This window comes from Trematomus bernacchii, unplaced genomic scaffold, assembly GCF_902827165.1.
Source record: "Trematomus bernacchii unplaced genomic scaffold, fTreBer1.1, whole genome shotgun sequence".
Lineage (NCBI taxonomy): Eukaryota > Metazoa > Chordata > Actinopteri > Perciformes > Nototheniidae > Trematomus > Trematomus bernacchii.
The window spans coordinates 2,486,537-2,513,678 of NW_022987708.1; the positions used below are offsets into that span (position 1 = coordinate 2,486,537).

The 27,142-nt window shown below is 39.8% G+C and overlaps 1 protein-coding gene across 1 annotated transcript in view; it reads left to right on the forward strand.

The window, feature by feature from the left end:
• The window catches only part of nlgn1 (neuroligin 1), a 359,580-nt gene that overhangs the window by 133,961 nt on the left and 198,477 nt on the right, over nucleotides 1-27,142 (forward strand). Inside the window, exons 3-4 of the mRNA XM_034140692.1 lie at nucleotides 8,860-8,919; nucleotides 19,284-19,436. Coding sequence (XP_033996583.1) covers nucleotides 8,860-8,919; nucleotides 19,284-19,436 — 213 coding nt within the window. The remainder of the gene's footprint in view (nucleotides 1-8,859; nucleotides 8,920-19,283; nucleotides 19,437-27,142) is intronic.

Sequence of the window (27,142 nt, forward strand, 5' to 3'; positions counted from 1 at the left end):
TAAGAATATGTTTCCTATTTTAAAGTGAAGTCTTGTTCATAACCAATAAGCTAGTAGTTTGACTCTAATTGACCTGAACAGGTTCCCTATTCTAAAGTTGCCTCCTCTTCACACTTTGTAAATACATTATAGCACACAACTACTGAAATGTACCTCAACAGTACATGAACAAAGTAGGCACATGTTGAAATATCTGTTTTATTAATGAACCACTGAAGAGAGGTTCAGACACATTACACAACTTGTCAAGTTTCTCCAAGGCTGAGAACACATGCAGCCTGTACTTTTTTAATAAAAACTGAATTTAACAGAGTTTATGTATTTGTGATCATACTGTGTGACCTGCTTGTATGTACTTACACACTAGGTGTACTGTTCTCTCTATGTGTTGTACTGTCTCAGTGTGAACATAGATTAAACAGCCAGCCAAACTCTTTTGAGCAGTGGAGAGCCATGAATTTTATACCTAGGCCCTCTGACCCCCCCCTTCCCTCGAAAAAAAAGAAGAGTTATTACGTCTCAGCGTATACTTCAGCGGAATATCAAAACTACGGCCCGGGGTGCAAAACGCATCAATGACAGCGACCCTCTACCACTCAAAACAACACCATTTATATAAACACCTATGATGACAGGGCACCCACAGCCAAGTAACAATTAGAAATGAATTAAGTCGGCACGGCGGCCCACATTGAAAATGACTTAGGCCTACCTTTGATGATCAAATCACTTAAACACAAAGTCCATCCTCCTGTCCTTTTGGATGAAGTACTTGATGGCGGGGTCATGCAGCTGATCCTTTGCCACTCCAATTTATCATTGTAACTCAATCTTGAAAATGACTCGGTTAATAATTTAGCAACGATGTCATCACTATCACTGACATGAGACATCATGAATGAATTTATGCTAATCATAAATCTATCGATCATAAATCTATCGATTAGATTTATGATTCGAAAATTATAAAAGTAGGGTGACATGTGGATATTATCCGGCTGAACAAAACGTGCATTTATCTAACTGGTTCGTTTCCACAGACCTTATTTCGAGCTATTTTCCAAAATCCTATGGAGAAATCCCATTGCTTTTGTGTCGAGGGAAGCCGAGCACAGCTTACTTCCGGGTTTTAGGACGCGTCACTGCACACATGCATAAACATAAACAAAGAGGGCCCTGACGGCTCGCGACTGCTTTTGAGAGCCAGGGAATGAGCAGCCATGCTCCTTTATTGACTTATTTGCAGTCCACTGACATTCAAACGGAGTGAAACTATAAAACAGAAGTTACAAGGCACTTAATGATCTCATACATGCAAGTGTAACATACACAGATTAACACATAGGACCGCTAAGTGTAAACAAGGTAAATATAGCTAATGCTAGCTGTGCAATAAGCATGTATACAGGCTAGTATGGCTAACGCTAGCGTGTATGCTAATGCTAGCGCGAATACTAACGCATTTTCTCATTGAGTTTAAACATCTCGAAATGTCATCACATAAACACAATACATGTTACTAATCCTTACAGTCATTGCTTTCTGACGGACTTGACCCTTTTACTATTCAGGTTGCATAGGGAAAATTAGTAGCAGTCTACTGCCATGCTATTCAGTTCACTTTCTCCTACTTCCTGTACCCGGTTTCCTGTCTAACCTTCAGTATAAATTTTACAAAAATATAAATGTGCAAATATGTAACATACAGGTCAATATCACCTTGCTATTGGTAGATGAACTGTCAATACCCCAAAACATTTTATTAGATAGAAATACCAATTTGTTTGTTATAAGTGTTATTATGGGAGAATTACTATTCTTGTGGTACTACTGCCTTATTAGGCCCATATTGAGCAGCGCATATTAAGACCAAAACTCATGTACAACAACTTCCTTACTTGCAATAAATAAGCACTAATTAGAGGGCTATTGAGGAAAAACTCTCAACTAATGGCTTATTACTTGTAGAATACGGTCATGTAGAATAAGGCATTAATAAGTGTTTTATAATGACTAATAAAGAGCCAATATACTGCTAATATGCATGTTAATTAACAACTAGTTGATCAAATCAAATCAAATCAAATCAAGTTTTATTTATATAGCACATTTTTAAACGATTTTTGGTCGAGCCAAAGTTCTGTACATATAATAAAAATACCCTAAATACCCTACAGTAAAGACACTTTACAGCAAATACAACAGCACAGTTTGTGATTGATGGTGAATTTGTGTACCTTAATATAAAGTGTTATATATATATATTTTTTTTTATATATATATATATATATATATATATATAGAGAGAGAGAGATAGAGAGGAATCTGTGAAACCAGTGTTCCCCCCAGGCAGCATAGTGCATTAACAAAGTCATTTTATTTTACAGTTGTCAGAATCATATTTTCCCCTTATACTGTGTTTTAAGACATGATCCCACCATCACACTTCCATTACGCTCAGTCCTGCTGCTTACTAACTGCTCACAGTCAGAGGTTTGCTGAAGTGCATTAGACTCCCTCTTTACCTTGGGGAATATATTCTGTTTTTATAGTTTACAGCCTGTAGGGATTTTATCCAAGGTCAGTAGTAGATTACCTATTTGGCTCATTGAGCCGTGCGCTCTGCTAGATCCCCTTTTTTAATGTGCATTGGTGATTGATTAAGCCACGGTGTTTCTATGCTGATGCGGACCTTGACTGATGCATTCTGAGAGCAATATGTATGTATGGTTAGCTCTTGTGCTGAATGTGCGATCGATGCGTAGACTACGCTCACAATAATTACCTCATCCAGGAGAGGGGGATGCCTGAGGGTTGAGTGTGTGTGTGTGTGTGTGTGTGTGTGTGTATATGTGTGTGTGTGTGAGAGTTATCCTTGCTTCCCGACCGGCTTTTTGAGTCATGGATTGTTGCAGAGTGTCAGAGAGCGTGAAACTCCTCTTCATCAGTCTGCGATCAATGCGGATGGTGGATGGAGAGGAGAAGAGGGAGATGGACAGAGAGAAAACAAGCTGCGAAAGACAGAAAAAGACAGGAGTATAGATTATAGACTCAGCAACTGTGTTATATCTTCTGAATTGAATAATGGAATGGGGCACACACTGGATAGGAATACAGAAAGTCTTTATATGCTGTTTCTGATTCTATCTCTGTTGTGTCGATTTCACTACAGACACAATACTCATGGATCGAAACAATGGATATATTTGAACATTTGAAAACAAAGGCCAATGGTCAAACTATTACTCAAACTGTTTACATGACTTTAGAGACTGACCTGGTTTACCATTGAACCTTATCCACTTACATCGATGATCAATTTGACTGTTAAATGAAAGATTTTTACTCACATTTCAATCATTAATTTAAGTATTACTTCCAAACAAAGTTGGTAAGATTCTAGCTACACTTTTTTTTTACAGCCTTTCTTTTACCATATTGCTGTTATTCACAGATTTGGGTACATACATCATTTACATCATAACTGTTGCTTCAATCACTCCACCAATGCCAGACCAATGCCAGACATGTCAGTTTGGTCGGACAACTTGTGTTTTAAATGTTTATTACCGGCAGGATATAGTTTGAGTTTGGCAACTATAGACTACAACCTCATCACTCTCCGCATATATATTTTTTACATAGAATATTGAGGCGTAATGATTACATAACTAACCAGTTTACAGGTGGATTGTCCAGGAAGAGGGATAGTTGTAAATGATTGCATCTTAAATAGAGCACAAGATGTAGGATAATCTGTGAATAATGCATGTAACGCGTACTTGTCATTGTAGCTTGAGTTGACTGACTGAACTAGCTCCCAGGCTTCGCTCCATTTTTTAGCTTTTTCAGTGTTAATAAGAACAGATCTCACTTACTGTTCAATGTCATAAAGCAATTAAGCACATTTCGCTTCAAATCTAATCTCACTTACAATGTACAAAGTAATAGAGGCCACTGTTTTATTGTTTTTGTTTGTTTTTAAAATGTTACTTTTAGTCATTGAGTGATGGTTTTATCTTTGACTGTAGGGTAGGAAAATATATTCGTAACACAGTCCACCTATCAGCCTTTTCTTGACTTGCCTGAATTAATATCTGAAACATTGTGTGACCGGAATGACTCAAGGTAGTAGCCAATAGAGGGGTGGAAAAGCCGGAAGTGCCATATTACAAATCCAGTTTTTCCACTCGAGTTAGGCGTCTCGCCATATATGTTGGCCCTTCGTAGCCATTGTAATTATGTTGCACACCCATTCATTGTTAGTGTAACCCTATAAAACAAAGCCAGAATACTAATGGGAATAATAGAATTTGACTGGGTCTAGCAATTATGGCGTTTCCTGATTCGTACATTTGAGACAACCTCAGTCCCTTGTTATGTAAATGTGTGTTAGGGTTAGGGTCAACAAAGAGTCATTGGAAGGCCAGAGAATGAAGACTTTCATGTCAGATCCCTGGTACCATCTTAAGACTGAGAGAGGGGTTACTACCTGTCATTACTTCCATTTCCATTTATATCATGAAAAAATATAGTTCTCCAACAATGATAAAGAAGGCGATTAAGGTGTTGCCATTAGAAATATAAATAAGAGAAAGAAAGGGACATAACATGAGCATAACTCTGGGAAAGAACAGAGTATCTTAGAATGTAAAGCGGAGAAGGTACAAATAAATATAGAGTGCGGTAAGACAGACGGAGAGAGCTGAAAAGTTTCAAGTTCCTAATCAGTGAACAGAGCTGCTGCCAGCTGAGACCTCGCCAGTTTCACACACATGAAACACACACACACACACACACACACACACACACACACACACACACACACACACACACACACACACACACACACACACACACACACACACACACACACCTACAAACATATGCTCCATTGACAGGTAGGGGAGTGCAGGTCAGAGTCGGGCCTCCTTGTCACTGGGCAGTTTTGAATTGACACCTGATTGCTGTGTGATGTCTCTCTCTGTGAGTGCATTCATGAGTGGGCGACTATCTGTCTGTGTGTGTGTAGGTGTGAGCGTTTGTGAGAGATAGGAGCTGCCATGCAGCTGTCGTGTCTGCTCTGATCCCCACTAACCCTCAGTCAAACAACATGCCACTGTAATAGCAGCACATGTGCCGTCCGGAGAGCCGACACATCAATCAAAGACATTTTATTTGATTCTTTTCAGTCTCTAGTTGCCCTTAACTCATTCCTCATTTTCTGTCCTGTTTCACTAAGGCACTGGTTTACAAATAGTTTTCAACTAGTGTGGTGTCTGTTCAGAACTGGCTAAATGCTGAACATGTCGAAGTGTCTTTGAGCAAGATACTTAACCCCTTAACTGTTACCTTAGGCATGTCTACGGTATTGAAGTGCATGTAAGTTGCTTTGGATAAAAGTGTCAGCCAAATACCATGTTATGTATCGGGCTAGGGTTAGGGTTAGCTTTAGGGCTAAGGTTCCTTCTCAAGAACTGTTCATACAATCAATTTGCGAGCAATATATTACAATTTAACCCAGATCAATACAATGATTCTTGAAAAACAAGTTGCAGTAACTCACGGTCAGAAACAAAGGTGAAATACACAAGAGCTGGTTATTTCCCAATAAAGGCATAAAGGTCACTTGTATGCCATAGCCATTTAAATAAAGCCTTAATTAAGCGAGATATTTTGCTTGGTGTAATACTTTTTGTGCCATTTGTCATAAGTCAGAAACTGGTGATATACACTTGATTTGATTCTGCATTCAGTAGGTCTGCTCATGGTATTGGTTAGGGAAATTCTGTAAAAAGTGACCTGTAGCCAATGAGCCGCACAGACAACATGCTTAATTTATTATTCAGAGCCCTGAAGTCACCCGAGAAGTTTTAAGAAGAATGGAAGGGCAGTTCTTGAGATATGCTAAGAACGTACCAACAAACACAAACATTCCGAAAGTTGTAGGTTGAACAATAAGACACTTTGTTAAAGGAATTTTGGATATGAGACTGAAACTCCTCCAGTCCACTCTCATATAGGAGGCAGGTTCATGGTTAGGTAGTGTTAGGAAGCGTTCTTGTATAGACACTATGTATAAGTCAAAATAAGATGGTTGAGAACAATATCCTATCACTCCATTAACAAGTTACTTTAGAGATGTTTTCAATAAAGGCAGTAGAATAAGACCCTATTCTCAGAAACAAGGCATGCCACAAGGTGAAATAACAAAACAGAAGTCATCCAGCATTTAGACCTTGCCACAAGACCTCTCTTTGTCAGTTTAATGTTGTTTCTGATATCCAGGGACTTCTACCTCAAGGAGCATTGAAGTTGTTGCAAGAGCTGATCGTGAACCACCTTTTTTGTATTCCTTTAATCTCTCAAATAAATGCCACCCTGACACATTAGGACAAGAAAATGTTCTCATTGCGTAGCAGATAACATTGTATAGTGAATGTGAGGCTTATTGAAAACCAATCTAAACCCCAATGGTGTCATTAATCTACAGTTAATTACGTGCAATTCACATTTACTTCATAATGATAAGTTGAGGCAATAAAGTTGTTTATTGCCACTTTAATGTAGCACTGCATCATTTTAAACATATTTCCGCTAAACTGCGTTTAGGGTCATCTGTATTTGCCAATTTGCCCAACATGTACGCATGCTTTGAAAGGCCAAGATAAGGACATTAAAAGGATAATGGCAATAAGATAACAAAAGTATCATATTTGGTAATGCTTGTTGTATGTTTAAGTGTTTGCACAGAGCCTTTGCGTGTTGCTTTGAAAGCTATCTCCCTAAGCAATACTCCTTCTAAACAGGTAACACTTCCCCAGACAGTAGACTGTGTTTCTTAGACGTTTCACATTTTGAAAGAAGCGATGCTCGTGTCTCGCTGCTTATTCAGCACATAGAAAGCACAAGTCAGCTCTCGCTTATCAAATTGCTTGTCAGATTCACAAAAGAGAGCTGGGAGACTGCTCTAGGAAAGAATGATATGGAGGGAGCCGGCTGCTTTAAAGTCACCGGAGAGAAATGGTTGCCCTTAAAATAAACCACCACTATGTTGAATGATGGAGGAATTATGACTCATCAATATGAGTTTCTGACTCAAAGTATCTTGAACCTTTCCAGTGATTCATCTCCCAATCTGTATTCACAAAAAAGAGATGTTCAAACCAACAAATCTTTATTGAAGTATTTCCTTTTACAAAGACAATTCTTTTCAACATCAACCTTATTCACAGAATGCGCCTTTTAACCTTTGATGTTGAAATTGACTGCTGTGAGTTTTATGAAGTCAAATGGATGGAATTGGATGTACACAGAATAGTTGGGTATTTGGTTTTGTGGCTAATGAAGATAGTTTTAAAGTATTGGAGTGGTCATTCTGAAATAGTAGATTGGGTATTCGAAGACCCTTGTCACATGATGTTGAGTATGCTTTCGCTATGTGTGTGTGTGTGCGTGTGCGTGTGCGTGTGCGTGTGTGCGTGTGCATGTGCGTGTGTGTGTGTGTGTGTGCGTGCGTGCGTGCGTGTGTGTGTGTGTGTTTTCCCACTATGTTTCTGGGGGTCATGCAGCTTTTATTTCAGGACTGCATGTATTCATATCTGTTTCTGAGTATCTGTGTACCTCTCCGTTAGTGTGTTGTTTGTGTGTGAGTGTATATATGTATGTCTTTGTTATTTTTGCTCAAGATAGTCTGTGTTAATGTGTCTGCATGTACACAAAAGTTACATTAAGATTACAATGTGTTGGTTTTAATAAAGAAGCAGTTGACCACTTCCCCTGTGCAACTATCAAAGGTTTTTCTCTTTACAAGAAAACCACCATGCATGAGAACATTTTTGGACAACCTGGCAATTACGCTTATTTGCTTTCTTGCGGCGAGTTAGAGAAGAAGATGGATGCCACTCATATGTCAATATGTAAACTATATTTTTACATCCAGGAGCCCATTCACTTAGCTTAGCCTAGCCAACAGGGCGAAGCAACTAGCTAAGTCCCATCCAAAGGTAACACAATCTCCAAAAATCTATAATTAGCATGTTATATCTTGGGTGTAGTAACTTCATCATGTCCTCTCTATAGAGAAAAGCTAATTTCCCAAACTACCCAAAAACTATTGAAAGTATATTTATTTGTATCTGATATAGACTTTTATTAATTACCCAAATTGAAATTGTGTGCAAGGTTCTACTTGTTTATTCTCAACATGTTTGATTCTGTGGTTTTCATTGGCAAAATGAGAAAACTTGTTTACAAAAAAAATCTACAAAACTATTTTCTATTTTTTCGTATCTGCTGTCCTCATCTTTACCTCGATCTGTCATTTAAATGTTCTGATGTCGGCTATGCTTCACAGCAATACCCCTGCAGTGAAATGTATGCATGACATTGAGTGTGCGTGTTTCTGTGTGTGCACACTTTACACACTCTGATAATACAACAGGGGGAGTTTGTCACATGCTTCTGTTGAGTGTTTTTGTTGTAATGCTGTTTCTTTTACAGCTTTGTTCTCTGCCACAGTGATCATTTCCAAATGTTATGATATTTCTGATATGTTTAATTGATGCTTCTGTATGCACTGTTTCAAAGAAGTTTATGTCTTGAAGAGTTTGACCCTCAATTTTTTGCCTCTTTTTTTAAAAAGTCCCTCTTTTCTTGCTCCTTTACTTTCTTAATGAACTCTTATACAGTACATTTCTACTGTGTGGACTTTGTGGTAATGTTTACCCAAGATTTTTCCAAAAAAGGGGCTAGAAACACTAACTGTTGATACTTTCTTATCTTTTGAGAGCATCTTTTGAAGACTGTGTGTTCTTGATCACCCTGTTTTCCTCCATCTTCTCCTTCTTGGTCCTATAGGTCCCCTTACAAAGAAACACACTGATGATTTAGGTGATAGTGACCGCACGGACGACGAAGGTATTTTTTACCCCCGATGCCAAACTGATTTGCATGACAAGGGAATCCAAACTTACCCTTTCTCCTCAAATTTTTATCTTCTTTGATTTTCTTACATTTCTTGTCCTTTTTTTGAAAGTGATGGACATTTTCTTTTTGCTCTTTACTCGTAAACTCTTTTTGGGCTGGATGTGTTTTGTCCTTTTCAGCTTGATGTCTAAAGTTTACATGTTTACCACCATCCTTTGATATTAATACCGTAACATAGATTCTCTGCTTGGATTTGCTGTTTCCTTTTACGTTTCCTTTTCTATGTTGCATCCCACCAACAGATCAATTAACTATTAACCCTTTAGCCAGTTTTAACACATTTTTGCATGTTTCTTTTCTTTTAAACCATGTCGTATAAACTAAGATCATGTTCAAAAGACTGGCTAACTGACTTGCAACTATACTAACACTGAAGACTTGTTCATGTTTTGGGCGTCAAACCGACAAACGTATTCAAGATGGGTCTAAAATGAACTCAGAGAACACATCTAAAAAAAAATGGAGTAGTACAGGATGTGAGCTAACTGTTAGATTCAAAACTCAACTTCTAGGTAGCCAAATGACTTGTTTTGTAGCTATATAAAATGCTGGCCTGGCTAGCAGACTTCACAGACTTGGCCATAATAAGCCAACATTTTCAAGTGACATTACTGTCATTATGGTTTAAAGTGGTCATCTGGGCTCTCTGTTTTGATTCTTTTTTGGAGAACACACAAGCAAAACATAAAGATTAAAGATACTCAGTTTCTATTGGTTGGTCATTAAGACAAACTGCTCATGTGGCTTGTGTCAATCATTTATGTTTAAATGTTGAGGTCCTCTCATGCAGCAGATTGTCATTTAACTTTTAAAGGCATCTTAGGGAAACTGAACTGCTCAGGAGGCAGAAATATTATATCTATTAATCACAGAACCAGAGTTTCTGTGATTAATGCACGGGAGTCAAGAGGAAGTTGAAGATAGCACCCTAGGAACCCTAACCCTAGTTACATGTCAAATAGATGATTTGATGATAACCTAAAGCTTTTTGGTTTTCCCCCTTCCAATCCAATCACAGTAAAGATCAAAAGTGTAAATATACAAAACCAATCAAAATCCTGCATGCCAAATAATACTTTAAAATGATACATCGAAATATAAGGAATAAAATGTGCTGAAAATGTTGGGACCCTTATTAGTAGATAGCATTTGCCCAGTACCACCCAACAGCTGAAGCCCACAGGATGAGGTTGAAAGCTCTGGAAAAGTCAACCTTGAGATTTCCTTTTTTCCTGCAGTGAAATGTGAATCATGTATTTTGTATTACTAATGCAGCAATATGCATTAAAATGGTGTTACAGGTAAGGATAGAATATACTGTAAAGGTCTTTTTCACTTAAATGCCACTTTTTGACTTTACCTTTCATCAATCATAAAGATACAAACTAAGCTATTCATACTAACATTGTGCTCCTTAGCTCCTTGCTCTAGTTTCTGTATTATTCTAACTAAAAATCCTATATGTGCTAAATACTTGAAATGATCTCTCTTAACACCAATCAAAAAATATTCTATAGTGGGATTAAGGTTCAGCCATCCGGGGTCGGGATGGACGGATGGATTAAGATGATTACTCCAAAGTTTTGTTTAACGATGACTTGATTGATCCCTTACTACGAAAGTAATCCACAATAGTCTTGTTTACCACACGGTACCTGTTGACATTAGGTAAGAACATTGTTTTAGACATGTTGGTTACAACATGTTTCCATGGCCTTCACTAAATGTTTGGCACTACAAAACATCTTCTCCGCTTACGATTCTGACACAGAGTCATAAAACCACCAAAATACCTTTCCCCCATTGTGTTGTCGCTTTGAAGGTATTTAAACCTAAATGAGTATTAGGCACAAACATGTAAAAAAGGGCTTCTTAACCTGTTAAGGGAGCCAAACCGAGATTAGGCCGAAATGTTGCAATCCCTCCTCTTAATATTGAAATGAATTGCCATTTTGAAGCCAAAACAGTGTTCTGGAGAGCTATTAATCTCAATAATACACATCAACCTTTACTTAGTTGTGGTAAACAAGCAGTCCTTTGAAAACTCCTATTAGGAATAAAATGTCCTTGATAAAGCCTGAGATAGAGTCGTATCCCCTTAAGGCTGCTCGAGTGCATCTTCAATGACAGGCAGAAAGTCTTAATAAGGCACCTCCACTGTATAATGTGACGAAGTAAACAGCAATTACATCCAAATAAGGCTCACAACCATTCGGATCCCTTTGATCTTTGCCATTACGCTGTTTTCTGGGAGCTCACACACACGGTCACACACACCAATAAGATTAGAGAGAGTCACATAGATCTATTGAATGAAATCCCGGCAAGCTTCAAGTATTATCTGCAAAAAAAAGATACAGGGCAGACAACTAATCCAGTTTAATACAGACGGAAATATGCTGGAGGATACACACACACGCACACTCACACTCACACTCACACGCACACTCACACTCACACTCACACTCACACTCACACTCACACTCACACTCACACTCACACTCACACTCACACTCACACTCACACACACACACACACACACACACACACACACACACACACACACACACAGTCATTATGTTGCTCTAACCCTGTTCAGCTAGGGTCCAGTGATTCTTAACGTTTGACCTCTTGTCACGTTGTAGATGCAAACTCATGACTGAATGAGTGAACCTAACCTTCCCACTCTGCACATCATGGATTTAACAATGTCTTTATACTCAGTAAAGCTGCTGTTTGTAATCCTTTTGTGCTGGGAATAGAGATGTAAACAGGAAAGTCCCTGAGAGCTGAGGATTTGTTAGTTTACAGCAGATATTGCTGGAGTGGTTAAAAGCGGGTGTACAGAAGTGGAGATGTCGTGAACTGTGGGATCCACAAGACTCTTATAGGGCCCCTGGTACCCTATATAAAATATTATACAACATTCCTTGTGAGATATTAATCTTCCTACACTATGGATTTATTACTTTGAGTGTGGAGGGCACACGGATATGGATTTTGTGACAGCATAAGGACAATCCTGGAGCTGAGGAAAGGATGATAAAAGATCAACTGTGGAATGTGTTACCTCGTCCTCAGGCTCTGCTGATATTTCAAGTTCAACTCCAACTATTGAGGCTGCTTGATATCAGAGGGGTAAAAGTCAAACATCCTTTACCACTACAACTCACAATTTAACAATGGAGAATCCAGTACTCGGATCATGTACTTTAGTAAAAGTAAAAGTACCAGAGTGTAGGAATACTCTGTTACAAGTAAAAGTCCTGCATTCAAAATGTAACTCAAGTAAAAGAACAAAAGTATTAGCATCGAAATTTACAAAAAGTACCAAAAGTAGAAGAAGTCGTTATGCAGATTGTTCCATTTCAGAATAATATATAATATATGTTTTATAATGATTGATCATGAAAGTGTTCTCAAAGCTGGTAAAGGTGCAGCTAGTTTGAATGACTTTGTATACTGCAGGGTAGCTTGTGAATTTACTCCAGGTGGAACTAAAGTCTGATTTAACACTTGATTATATTTCATATCATTAAACAAAATCTGTAAAGTAACTAAAGGTATTAGATACATGTAGTGGAGTAAAAGTACACCATTTACCTCTGAATAGTAGTGTGGTAAAAGTACAAAGTATAAAATGGAAATTCTCAAGTAAAGTCAAGTATCTCAAAATTGTACTTAATTCCAGTACTTGAGTACATCTACTTAGTTAGTTCCCACCTCTTCTGAAAATTGACCAATTTATGTTTGATTAAAATGAACAATAACATGGAAGGATTAAGACTACTTTTAATGACAAGGAAAACAAATCCAAGAGCTAAACCAACCAATAATGGCTCTGCAGAGCAGTTAAATACTTTGGTGGGCCATCCCAGTAAGATATAAGGTCAATTCAACTGCAGTTGAAGAAAACTGCTCTTCTCATTTAAGATCAACAAGGGTATTTTCATCACATCTGAAGTTGAAACCAACACATTCTCAAAACAAATCTAAACAAGAACCTCTAACCATTAAAATAAGGCTTTTCAGACCGATGATGATAACCCTAACCCTAGCCTGGTCATGTTTAGGCATTTGGAAATAATCTTTGTGACAGCTGGCTCTGTCTCCTGTGTAAAAATTAAACACTCTGCAGACTCAACCATCCATTAAAAGCTACTAACTAAGCTATTTTGCATACGTTATATAACTGTGCTTCTAAAGCCCATACACTGTATGAAATAAGGACATCGTCTGGGTAACGTCCCCATAGGATTCTAATGAGTTTATGTGAGCTCAATGTAGGTTGTGACAACAAATAACTCTGAGCTAATCCAAAAGATTGCAGAATTGGAACGTCGAATAGCGGTTAGCATCCTGTAAATTATACATAGCTTTAAGCCTTAATATCATTTAAATTGTTGAGTTATAGAAAGTTTCAGCCCCATAAAGTTGTCTTAAAATTGGTAATAATCTTTAGAGACCAACCGTGTGTTGTACCAGCCTTTACATTGTTTTCACTTCTGCTGAAAATGTGGGCATTTTGTAACAGGGGTCGAGAGAAATGACTCATTTTGTAGACAGTCTCTAGTTTTTAATTTGTTTTATTTATTGGAACAAAATTATCATAAAGCACAACATGTATTATATTTGATTTTGATAACGTTCAATAACTGCCAAAGATGTTGAATCAGAGCCTCCTTATTTGTTAGACAGAATTGGATTATGGTCTTTGCAAATCTGAAACAGGTTATTATGGTTACTCCATCAAAATGAACTTCTAAGGTCTTAAAAGGATGATAATTACTCTCCAATTTGTAATAGATCACTTTTCAGAATAAAATAAAGATAGGTTATTTAAATACACAGTACCTATAAATCACTATGATGACATGCAATGAATAAAAGTAAAAAATTATGGTTCATCCAAAAAAACACTTATCTAATTTATAAGCCTTTATTTGCAGATGTAATACAATGTAAAGCAAATATGCTGTTGCTTATGGAAAAAGTGAATTTGCCACAAAATCTGCATGTTATTCCTCGAGTGTGCTGATGTCATCTTAGACATGCCAACAATAAGTTGCATCAGCACAGTTGCACTGATTACACAAGAGCATTTCATCGAGAAGCGTTTGAATTGGCGTTCACCACTGGGCCTCATTTTGTTCCTGTTGGTTTCTACAGAGACACCCTGTGGATTTGCTCCCTGCAGCAAAAAGGCTGGATCCAAGATAACAAAAAAACACCTCTGCTCCTTGTGTTTGATAAGTCCTCTACACCGGCAGAGGGAGAGGATACCGAAGTTGTTGCAACAGCCCTCGGGCATCTCTCAGGGTTTGCTCAGAGAAATCTAAAGCACCTGACTCTCTTTGATCATAACCTCATCCTCAAGGAAGCAGATCTACTCCATGTTGGCATGGTACCTATCCTCTGACAAACTCATGCCTGGAAAGATTGAATGGTTGAATCACTACATTACATTACATTACATGTTACTTGTTAGACGCTTTTATCCAAAGCGACTTACATGCTCAATACTGTGGGCAATCCCCACAGGAGCACTTTGGGGTGAAGTGTCTTGCCCAGGGTAGCTACAAGATAGCATCTCATTTTGGCTCTTCTCAAAGCAAGCTTTCATCTTGCTGCAAAAACCCTTGGAGTACAATTCCCACCTTTTTCTAACCCCTTTATTAAAATAACTTACGGTTATGTAAACCAAATAATTAAGAACATATTGATATAAATATGTCTGCAAGTAGGTTACGGAAAGACATGAATTCTGCCATCAGATCAATGAAGATGAATTGATAATTCAAGGAGAGAGGGGTTCAGATGTTTCCGCTCAAAGTCTTGCTGAGGCAGCCCATTAAAAGATGCCAGGGAACCGTAGCAAGCTGGATTGCATAAACCTAAAACCTTGAGGTACAGTGTGTTCAATACACACACCGGGGCTTGTTTTAGACAGTATATTCAGGTAAATCCATCAAATGTTCAAACATTGCAAAGACAATTTCCTGCTAACCTTACCTTATTACTGCTGACCTTCAGAGCTGAACAAGAAGAGACAGCCATGCTGGAAGGATCCCACTGCAGCAGAAATGAATATATTAATGTAATACTTGAGAGCACATATTCACATACAGGAAACAGTGTGGTGCCATACAGCTTATACAGAGTATACAGATATGAGAAACTAGATGTGAAATAATCCATGTTTATGCTTTAAGATACCATTTATACATGAATCAGAACCATTAATCATCTTCATCTTCATCTTCATCATCATCATCATTTTACATTTTGGAATTAAGTCTTTTGACGTCATCTTCTTCATCATCATAATTATCATGGCTGTAAAATGAAACTCATCGTCAGCCATCATTATGTCTTATCTTGTCGATGAGCATTACCATCTTGGTATCAACACCATGATCTTGTCTTTTCTAATGAACTTATTGGATATCTTCATCAAAGTCATCTTTACTTTGGTGGCTGTCACCATCAGTTGCATCAACTACAACATCACCATTGGTTGTTGCTGTCATCAACATCTAACAGTTGTATGGCTGTTTGTGGCTTTGAGGCCAACCTTGGCTGGCATCATCTTACCGTTGTGGCTGCTATGAACATCAACATTATCAATGTCATGGTTTATCTTCACCATCAATATCAGCATCAGCAGAAGCACCATCATGGTTGCATCCACCACCACCATCATAATCATCTTTGTCATTGCTGGGACATCAAAATCATCATCAACTGCATGGTCGTTTTCATTGTTAGCACAATGTTCAACACCAGAATGATATTACCATCTCGTTGACATCACTGTTGTGGTTGACTTCCACATCATCATTTATGGTCATTTATGGCTTTATGTCCATACTTATGGTTTACATTGTTTCTATGGTTTCCATTGATATGTTCATCAACATTATCAATGTCATGATTTGGCATCAACATTAAGATCAGCAGCACCATAATGGTTGATTCCATTATCAATGTCATCTACATAACTTCCAACACCACCATCATAATCATCCTTGTCATGGTTGTGTCATCAAAACCATCATCAGTGCCAAAGTTGTTGTCAGCGACATCTTTACTACCATAACGTGGATAAGCATTTTCATCCATTTATTAATATCATCATCATGTTTTCCATCACTGTAATAGGACACATTATTATTGTGATCAGCCTTATTAACATGACTTGTATGGTTATCACCATTGTCATCATGGCTAAAAACCATCATTAATATCAGAATCATCTTCATTGACATGTTGATGATTAAGTGTTCTTCTGCGAGGGTACACGAGTATATCTGGACTGTGAGCCGCACAAATGGACACACACACTCCTTCTATAATCCCCTGACCTTTTTTGTCAAGCCATCCAGAGGAGAGTTATGATGTGCTGCTACTTTGTGGCCGCTTCCTGCTGCAAAATAGGGATCAGAAAAACTAGGAGTAACAAAAACAAACAAAGGACAGAGAATGATAGAAGTGATGTAATGAACTGTGCACCGAGAGAAATGGAAGGAAAGGACAAACACAAACACACAAGGAGACAGCACTTTGCCTATACGTGGATGTTATTCAGTTTTTTTTTGGTTTCGGTCCAGATTTGATTTCCTTTTGTCAATCAACCCTTGTGTTGCTGTTTCCGTTCATGGTGTTCACGGGTCAATTTTGATCCATGATTTATCTCAGTCCAAAACACTCAAAAATAATGACTATCATGCAATATTGTTTTTACTACATCATAACTAACTTATTATGCATTCACTCATTGTTTTCCCTATAGTGAAGAGAGTGGATCATTATGTTATCTGACTATAATAGACTAATATTATAATCCAATTTCCCAAAAAAGTCAAACCAAATTATACAATTTTTTTTAGAGAGACCTTCAGACTTGGCTAAACAAATTAGTTTTGTGGTGTTTATATAGCTGTTGTGGAGGATATCAGCAAGCCTTGTTGCGATAAAAAAACTAGAGGGTAGTTATTATATAATTCAAATTTGAAAAGGGTCACAAGAGACCCAAACACAACATATGGGTTAAGATATTATTTCTGAGGATGGGTCTTTTTTATCTTCTCTGTAGTCTAATATGTAGAAACACTGTTATATTTAGTTTCCATCTGTAATTTCCGCTGCATTATGTCATATTTCCTCAGTAATCTTTTAAATGTTCAATTTGCTGCATTTTGCCCCTTTATTACTGTTTCCTGTGTATCTTCACTTACTCTATGAATAAAATAAAACACATAAAAAAGTCATACACAAGCGAGGTGAAGTTGAGGGTGAACCCACTTTTTTGTTTGTTGCCAGAGTAGCGTTGTTATTATTTAAAACACAGTGTTATTATAAGATAATAGTTAATCAAAGGGAGCATAGTGCTGTGCATTATTAACAGCAGCATATTTGTCCACAATGTAAAAGCATAATTGTGCCACATTGTTACTGTGATCCAGTTCATCCAGAGTTGAAGTTTTCTCCAGAGGTGTACGCACTATTTTGTCCGGCCTTTGGGTTGTGTGCGTTCTAAACACACACTGTAGGAGAACTTTAGAACACAAACACTAATGTTCTGCCTCTCTGGCTCCCTTAACGACTGAAGATCTCTTTTTAACTCTCTTGTCTCAAAGGTAACGCTTTTCTATTTTCTTGCTTGGTTAATTTTTAATTCTGCACAGACTCACTGATCTCTCTCTGGACCCCGAGTCCCTCAGTGGTAAAACATCAGTGGGATAAACGATGTGCGCCGCGCCATGTACTGATGGAGATAGTTAGGAAGCCAGATGAAAAGCTTCGTCTCGGAGATGCAGAAGATGAAAGTGAAACCTTGTTTTGAACGTGGGTTGCAGCATACTGTTAGATCTGCGAGTCGTCTCATGCTTTTTGCTCACAATCCAGACAGTAATAGAACCGCGTCAAGGGCTAAATCTTTACAACCCAGAGCTCCTTTCTTCCCCTATAATCAGCCAGATGTAACACATTTTAATACAGCTAATTCCTCTAACAGCTGGCTCAAGATTCCCCTTACTTTGACTTAATATTTTACACACCTACAGAAAATATTATTATGTGCAGAAACCATCTCCTGCTTTGTTGGAATGTAAGACGTGTCAGTATGACTACTCATCATCCTCTGCATATTTTATGTAGCTATATACAGGCTTGGGAAGTAAATGGATTACAAGTAATTGGATTGCATCATTAGGATATAAAAAAGGTCACTGTATTCCTTTTCAGTTACATACAGAAATGCATAATCGTATTACTGGTACAACTTTAAAAAATGGGGATTACTAGAAGGATTACAGAGTTACAATACCTTTTAAAGAGGCCCTGTTATTCATTCTGGGGTTCTCTCTTTCCTGATGTGTGTTATAGCTTTTAGTGCATGTAAAGGGTCTGCAAAGGCTAAAACCCCACATTTCCCTCCAGAGGGAGTTTTCTTGCTCTATTTTCATTGCATTTGATATTGAGGTAGAGTTAGGGTTATCTAAAACAGGAAGTTATCCGGTTACATTTCTTTTATTATATGATTCTTAGGTTAGTTTACAGATTTTTATTAAATGTAAGAAAGTAAACCTGGCTACTGTACACACAGTCTTTTCACACTGTAATTTATGAAAATTATTGAGTTGTAATTTAAAAGCTGCATCAACATCCTGTCCTTCAAATTAACAAAGCCTTTAAATTAATTATGAAAGAGTGTCCCATTCAGTTTTTACTTCTGTTGCCACTGGGCTCATTTATATTCACGAAATCAAGGTGAACCTTTCCTACAGCTAAACAACTGCGAATTGCTAACCTGAATACAAATTAACGTTTCAATAGAGCGGCGCTTGTCCACAAAATTGTTCAACCTAATATGCCATTTTCTATTAGATTTCCTCCAGATTAATCGCAGTTTTACCTCAACATGATATGACAGGTTAGATTGCCACTCTTGCATGTTGACAGTTCATTGCCTGGAGGAAAATTAAAACCCCTGGTACTTAATATCCTGTTTCATTAACACCTGTATGGATTTAAATATACATAAATAAGGAAAACTCAATCACCACAAACATAAAGTGTAGTCGAGAAATGACTGGTTTGACGCCTCAAACTAACAAGATCTCCATGTTAAAAAGCCAGTGTGCCAATATTACCCAGAAAAAAATTAAATAAACAAGGTGGCCAAAGCCCCCTAAAGTGTTGACATTTCATCTCTGGCTGTCACCTTCAATCTGTCATCTAATCACTCGTTCTCCACTTCCTCCTCTTCCTCCTCTTATTCCCCCCTTCTCCAGACATTAGGGAGAGTGGAAGCCCCAAGCCGGTGATGGTTTTCATCCATGGGGGCTCCTACATGGAAGGAACAGGGAATATGTTTGACGGCAGCATCCTGGCCAGCTATGGAAATGTGATTGTCATGACTGTCAACTACCGGCTGGGCGTCCTAGGTAAGGAACCTGCTGCGTTTGGAACACAAACACTGTTGTCATGTTCTTCTCTTTTCTTGGCGATAACACAAGTTTAGGCTACTTACTAAATATCCTTTTTTTCTCTTTTGGTGGTTACATGTGCTGCTGCACATATTTACCCTTGATGTTAGCTTAGCATAAAGTCTTAAGCTGGGAATGTTTGAAGATCTTTCTTTCTTTCTTTTTATGCATTAATCGCTCTTGGTATTGCGTAATATTCCTGCTGGTAACATTCTGAGGTTTAACTTGAGTGCCAACACTAGAATTAGACAAATCCGGACTGCTTTTCTTTTCTCCTTCTTCCCTTTCCTTTCCTATTCTTCTTGTGTCCTCTTCTTCTTCTTTCTGTCCTCTTGGTTATTGAATTAGCTGCTTGTGATTTTCCAGATCATTAGTTATGTGTGGTTCTGATTATAACGATTGATTTAAAGTGCACCTATCATGCTATTTTTAGGCAATAGCATAGATCTCAGATATATACAAATATATAAAAAACATGTCTATGAAGTGTTTTGCTCAAAATACCAAACAGATCACCCATTCTAGCCATGCCTCATATCCCTCTATTTCACTTCCTGTTTCAAAAGTGCTGATTTGGGGTATAAAGCTTAAAAAAAAAAAGGAGGGGGCTGAGCTCATGCGGGACCTTGCAGCTACTGTCTAAACTAAATACTGCCGTGATGAAACGGCATATCATGGATTATCAAGGATTATTTCTGAAACAGTATGGAGCTCAAAAGCTTTCTCTCTTGCCGGTTATACCACAAGGTGAGTTCCTTTTTATTTCCTGCTTCTTCACACACATGCTCTCCAGTACAGGTTAGCTCTGAGTGTTAGCGATGCTAATGTAAACATGCACTGACCATATGACGTCCAAAACAGTTGGCAACGTTTCTGATAGAGCCGTGCGTGTAAAGCCAGCCTACATTTCCGATATTACGTCATATCGGACGCAAATCTGGATCAGCTCCGTTGTACCCCCCGTTTTTAGAGATTTGGGTACGGAGGAAAAGAGAGAGGGTTTTATTTTCTGACGCTGCGTGAGTTCCCTGACACACCGGGGACACATATTTATGTATAAAAGACATAAAAAAGTGCATTTTGCATGATAGGTCCCCTTTAAAATCTGATCTGTTTGGTTTCATTGGTATTTAGTTAAGTTAATAACTGGTACAGAAGTGGTTTATGCAGCTGATGTTTGCTTTGTTGATTACAGTTATTACATTTATATCCAAAGGCTGGATTTGTATCCCTGAGCATTGGTTGTGATTTGTCCTTCTTTTTATTATGAAGTATTTCTGGAGGTCAAAGGAAGGTGGTGGCGAAGTCCATAGGGACTTGGCTTGGCAACTGGAAGGTCACCAGTTCAAGTCCCGGAAAGACCAAGTGCTACCGAGGTGTCCCTGAGCAAGGCACCGTTCCCTACACTGGCACCATACTCAATGGCAGCCCACTGCTCCTAACACTAGGATGGGTCAAATGCAGAGAAACCGTTTCGTTACATAGTACCCAAACTAAGTAATGACAATAAGTTGAATCTTCAATCTTCCTCTTCAAAAGCACAACCAACATATTCCATCCAAATGTACCTGGAAAAGAACCACCATAAAAGGTTTTTGTCAGATTTCAAGGACGTTGCGATATCTGTGCTATTATTTTGATTATCCACAAAGACTTTTGTAGCGACAGACTTCATATCTTATATCTAGTCCATTCAACACCAGGATTTGCTATTTGTTGGATTTGCTGTTTGCATATTCTGTTCTTCCTCTACTGATACATGTATTTGTTGAAAATCTATTGCAATGCTTATGCTTGGACTCTGGGATTTGCCCTACTTACCACACCATTTTCATAAATCTATCATGGCAAATTATCTTCTGATCTCTTTTTTTTCTAATTGCTATTGCCATGTTCCTCGTCATCTTTCTCATCTTTCCCATCAGTATAATTCCTAATTCTTCTTCCTCCTGTGTACGGAGCCATGGCCTCAACCTGAGGGCAGGTATACTTTGTGACACATGACGGAAACAAAGGTTTGCTGCCTCTGAGCTAAATGAGATTATGCTGTCATTTGTTTTGATGAAAGGAATGATTCCATTGCCACGTAGTTTTCGTTCCTGGGGTTTTTTCTTATTGATTATGCAAGAACAAGAAAATAGGGCTATATCCACCTTTTGATTTACAGTACTAGACTACCATGTGTGTATTTGTGTGTGTGCATTAACAATGGGCATAACGGCTTGAAGGTGAATCTCAAGAAGCGGAGACAGAACAATGTTCCCTCATTAATCAATCAGACCTTAATCGTTGTAACATGAGTTATATATTAATTTGTTCAAATTGAAAATATGTTGTCTTGCAAACTTCTGAAAAAACATCTGAGAGATAGAAATCAGGCAATGAAAACATTTACTAGATCCCAGCAGAGCAATTGTGCTTCACGAAATGATTTTAGGGCTGAAATGTCGGTGTTAACATGTTTTAGCTTAAGACATTAAGGTCTTGCACAAATCGTGATTTATAAAGTGGACAAAAAGCCAAGTACACGATGCATGAATTGGTCATTAAATGTGATCTGATCCTCATCCAAGTCACAATTATAGACAAACACAGTAAACTTGAGCTAGTAACATACAAACATTTATAACCTTTAATCGACACATTAGCGTCGCTGGTGGACAAGCGCTCCCGGTAGCAGGTACTGGTAGGCGATGGCAAACATGCTGGAGAGCTGAAGTTCATGGCATAAAGACATTGGCAATGAAGTGGTGGGAATGGATCTGTATATAAACTATCCCCCGTCTCTCTCTCTGTCTTTTTGATGAGCTAGCTTTTTACTGTTTTGGGCCTCTCTGTGTTGAGAAACGGTGGGTTACGTATTGTAACCCTAGTTCTATAAGCACAGGCGGAGCCCTCTACTGGACTCTATGGGTACTACTCTCATCAATGATGCGTGAGCGTTCACACACTGAAGTTGTATAAACGTAGACGGCCAATCAGGGTGAGCCTACCTGAATGCGCGCGCAGCTCACAGTATATAAGGCGGCTACGCCTCCTGACTGTCATCTTACACCCTCTTCAGCGAGCGGCATAGGAAAGACAGGGCCCCTAGGTAGAGGGCTCCGCCTGTGCTTATAGAACTAGGGTTCCAATACGTAACCCACCATTCTATATCACACAGGCTCCGCCCTCTACTGGACTCTGTGGGTACAGCCCCGATGGATAAACGCCCTGACGTCCCACAACATCGACCCACCACACTGCCCCTGACCGGCCTTTGGTTAACAGCCACCACACCCCAACTTCCTATCACCCGGTTGAGACCGTGGAGAAGTCGGGGTCGCAGCTAACTTGGCTGGGTAGAGCCTAATTGGTCTGAATAAGCCCATAGATCCACCCTGCAGGTGCAGGTACTGCGCACCACGTTTCCCAGGTCCCTAAGGAACATGGGACAACGTAAGTGCATCCAAGGGGGTCAGATACAGCTTACTGACCTACAACCCTCCTCCTTTCACCAGTACTGTGTTGCCCCAGCAAGCACCGACGATGAAAAAGGAGCCAGACATGTCTAAGAGATACTTACCTTATGAACGGGCCTGGCGTAGACCAAGACGCCGCCGTGCATAGGTGGACGACTAAAGCCGTCTAGCTGTATAACCCTCGACCTGGAATAACTCCTTAGGTTCTTGGGAACAGAGGAGGGGTTCGGTCTGAGTGTCGCCCTGCTACGGTTACCACAAACCAGAAGGCAACTCGGGTGCACCGATAGAGCGGTCAGTTTGCATACCCTCTTGGCAGAAGTCAAAGCAAGTAGCAAAGCTGTTTCCTTTTGCTTCTCTCTCTCTCAATGATAGCGCATACAGGGAGGAGAGCTCCAGAGGCTCAACGGTTCAGTAATCAAAGCCTCGAGCACCAATGGCAGTTCCCATTGCGGGGTGGAGACATGCACCACTGGGCGCTGTCTCCTGATCCCCTTCAAAAAACGCTTCATAAGCGGTTGGCTAAAGACTGGTCTGCCGCCAAATCCTGCATGACAGGACGAGATGGCTGCTGCATACACCTTGACTGTGGCATGAGCAAGCCCCTTGTCTACTAATAGCTATAGCCAGGATAGAATAGAGCCTAATGTACCGGACAGAGGCTCTAGACTCCCTTCCTCGCACCACGTCTGTCTGTTCTCTGACAGAGTGGCATGTAGCCTGCCCTCCTTCTCGACACCTCGCTCTCGTTGGGGGCTGCATTGAGCAAAATCCCCAGATACCCCACCTGCTGGTCAGGTATGGGACTGCTCTTCTTCCAATTGACCGCAACCCCCAACTTGGTTAGGTGTAAGATCAATTGGGCTGTGTGGAACATTTGCCCATTCCCTGGACCTGGCCATGACTATGAGGTCGTTGAGATAAAATAAAACCCTCATGCCATGGTCGCGAAGTGGCTCAAGCTCTGTGGTCACACATTTGCTGAATGTGCGTGGGGACAGGGAGTAGCCAAACGATAGTCTGTTGTACTCGTAGGCTATCCCCTGGAAGGCAAAACGCAAATACTTCCTGTGTTTTGGCTTTCTAGCAATTTCGACATGAAAGTAAGCGTCCCTCAGGTCGATGGTTTGTGAACCAATCGCCCGGCTGTACCAGTAACCACCGGTTCTCCGCTGCGCTCAACAAGACGGCGGAGCTGACTCCGTCCTGCCTGTTGATGTAAGCCACTGTGGTGCTGTTGTCGCTCCTCACCAGCACATGTTTGCCCTGTAGTAAGGGTTTGAAGTGCTGTAGGACCAGTACTACTGCCCTGTGCCGAGTTTCTGTCAGAGGCCAGCCACCACCTATAGCTCTCTCTAGGCAGGTCCTCCTCATCTGTGAACACAGTGATGTAGGAGGTCATCCACCCCAGTGGAGTTTCCCTGCGCAGATATTTTGGGGACCCCCAGAATCGGAGGTTGCCCTCCACTGAGGGGGCGATGGTCACCAGACGTCGTTTGTACCTCTTGGGATCTAAACGAAGGCCGGCAAACCACCTCTGCAGGCGGCGCATATGCAGTAACCCCCGCGGTACCACGAGGTGAGCAGCCGCCATGAGACCCAGAGTCTGCATGAAGGTCAAAGCTGTCACCGTTGCCCCCTGTCGCAGCCTGCAAACTGCCTGAAGCAGGGATGGCTGTCTGCTCTCTGACAGGGTGGCACGTAGTCTGCCTGCATCGAGCAAAATCCCCAGATACTCCACCTCCATGAAGGTATGATAACTTCTTTCTTCTTCTTTCAAACATTTTACTTTTCTCTGTCAGGTGTTGTCCTGCTCGCTGAAGAGAAAAGGATGACAGTCAGGAGGCGTAGCCGCCTTATATACTGTGAGCTGCGCGCGCATTCAGGTAGGCTCGCCCTGATTGGCAATCAACTTCAGTGTGTGAACGCTCGCGTATCTTTGATGAGAGTAGTACCCATAGAGTCCAGTAGAGGGCGGAGCCTGTGTGAGATAGAACTGTATCCCCGCTGGTTACCACGAGGCGCCACAGTTTGCTCTTAGATTACACTCTATGTGTTTGTGTTTACCCCCCTGGCATGGCTTTACCTCACCAAACATGCAATAGTGTGTTTGTGTGTGTGAGTGACACGGAGAGAGTGTGTACTCAGCTACAGTAGGTGCAAGACTCTTAACCGCTGGGCATTCCAGTCAAACACCCACATTTCAGGAAGTATAGAAGTAAGTCCAGTAGTTCTACTGCCAAAATACCCAACTCAACAAGCCATTAGGTCTATTAAATAATGGATGGATTCGGGTATCATTACCTTATGTATTTGATTTTCACATGCAAGAAACCAAACTGAATTGATCGTGCAACATATATTATGGCCTTATTGGTTAATGTGCAAGTTCTACAAACACTACATTACCTTACATTTCATTTAGCTGATGCTTTTATCCAAAGCAACTTTTTATTTTTTAAATTAATGGCCAAGGTACAGGCAAAACAGGTGGGTTCTAGTTTGCGATGAAATATATCTAGACTTTCATCTGTCCGGATGTCAATGGAGAGCTCGGTTCACCATTTTGGAGCTAGGATAGCAAACAGGCGTGTTAGAGTTGAGCGGTACTTGGGTCCAACTTTCATTGAGGTAGTCACAAGCCAATTGGTTGATGCAGAGCGAAGTTCACGTGCTGGATTGTGGTTTAACCATGTTCTGGATGTAGACATGGAATCACTCTCTCTCAGCAAGGTAGGCCAGAAAAACCTGGACCAGAACCTGCGTTGCCTTCTGGGTCAGTAAGAGATGTATCCTCCTGATGTTGCAAAGAGTGTATCTGCAGGTGCGGGTTGTATCAGCGATGTTAGAAGTGAAGGACAGTTGGTAGTCCAGTGTCACTCCCAGATTCTATGCAGTCGAGGGAAACAACAGCAGTGTCGATGTTAATAGAAAGTTCATGGATGGGAAGAAGAGCAGTTCTGTTTGATTAGATTGAGCCTCAATTGATTTGCAGATATTTACTAATATAAATCCATTAACGCTCATGTATATAAGAATTTAGTTTACAATCAAGCCTCTATAGATTGTTTAGTGACATTTTCTATTGGCTACATAAAATGACATACTGAGGACGTATCATACCTTAAAAAGGGAACGTTTACATGCCATGTTGACCAATGGTGTTGGTCATTTTGTCACTGTATGGTGTGTTCATTTTTTATATTTATTCTTTAGTGATTACTTCGAAAAGACCTTAAAAAACCGTCCCTGAAGATTTTGACAAGCTCTTATCGTGGCTGCCCCATTTTGGCTGACATTTCACTCGGTACGGAACATTCCTGAGGAAAAAAGACTATTCCACCACAGCCCAGGGTTTAGATGAGAATAAATGACAGACCTAAGGTGATTCCCATCTACAAGGCTCCACAAGATACTACACAACTAAAACGATTATTGACAAGAAGACTACAAAAGCAGTGTTAAGTCATTAATAACTTTCAACTGTCTCCCACACTCATTATTATGTTGTCCAGCGGGCAAGTTAGCATCCGTTGCTTAAAGTGAGCAGTTGACCTTACCCAGCCAGCCATTGCAGCACCTGTTCGCTTGGAGATGCTGCTCTGCTGACAGAACTCCCTAATTTCGCACCAGTGATTTTTCTCCTCGGCTTAGTGTGTGTGTTTGTGTGTCTGTTAGAGCGAGCGCTTTGCAGGAAGCCATTAGTGGCTTTAAATATGCAGAGCTGCTGACGCGAAGCTGTATTTATCGTTTGGTTACAATGGATTTGGCCATAGGGCACGCATATAGTATGCCGCTGTCAGTGTGTGTCCACTGGTGTGTACTAACGTGTGTGTTTAATGAATTAAGAGTTTGTCCTGTGTGCATATGGGTTGTTAATGGAACACATGGTATAGTGCTGTCAAAGTGTCATTTCTGAGGTTGGCAAGTATTCATTGTCTTCGGTATCTCATTCCACCTTAGTTTATAATGGGACATTCTGCTGTATGGTTGGTTTTGTTTTACTTAACACTTGAACTACTTAGGAAATGAAGTACTTTATTATCCAGTATTAGATATTCAGACAAGTGAGAAGTGGTGCTATTTTGAGGGGCGCTAAAAGGCAGTTTCCTTATTATCACGTAAAGGTCTGTCCAGCCCTAAACAGCTATCCTCAACTCTCTCCCCAATAAATAAAACATAACAATGATTGCCAAACAGAAA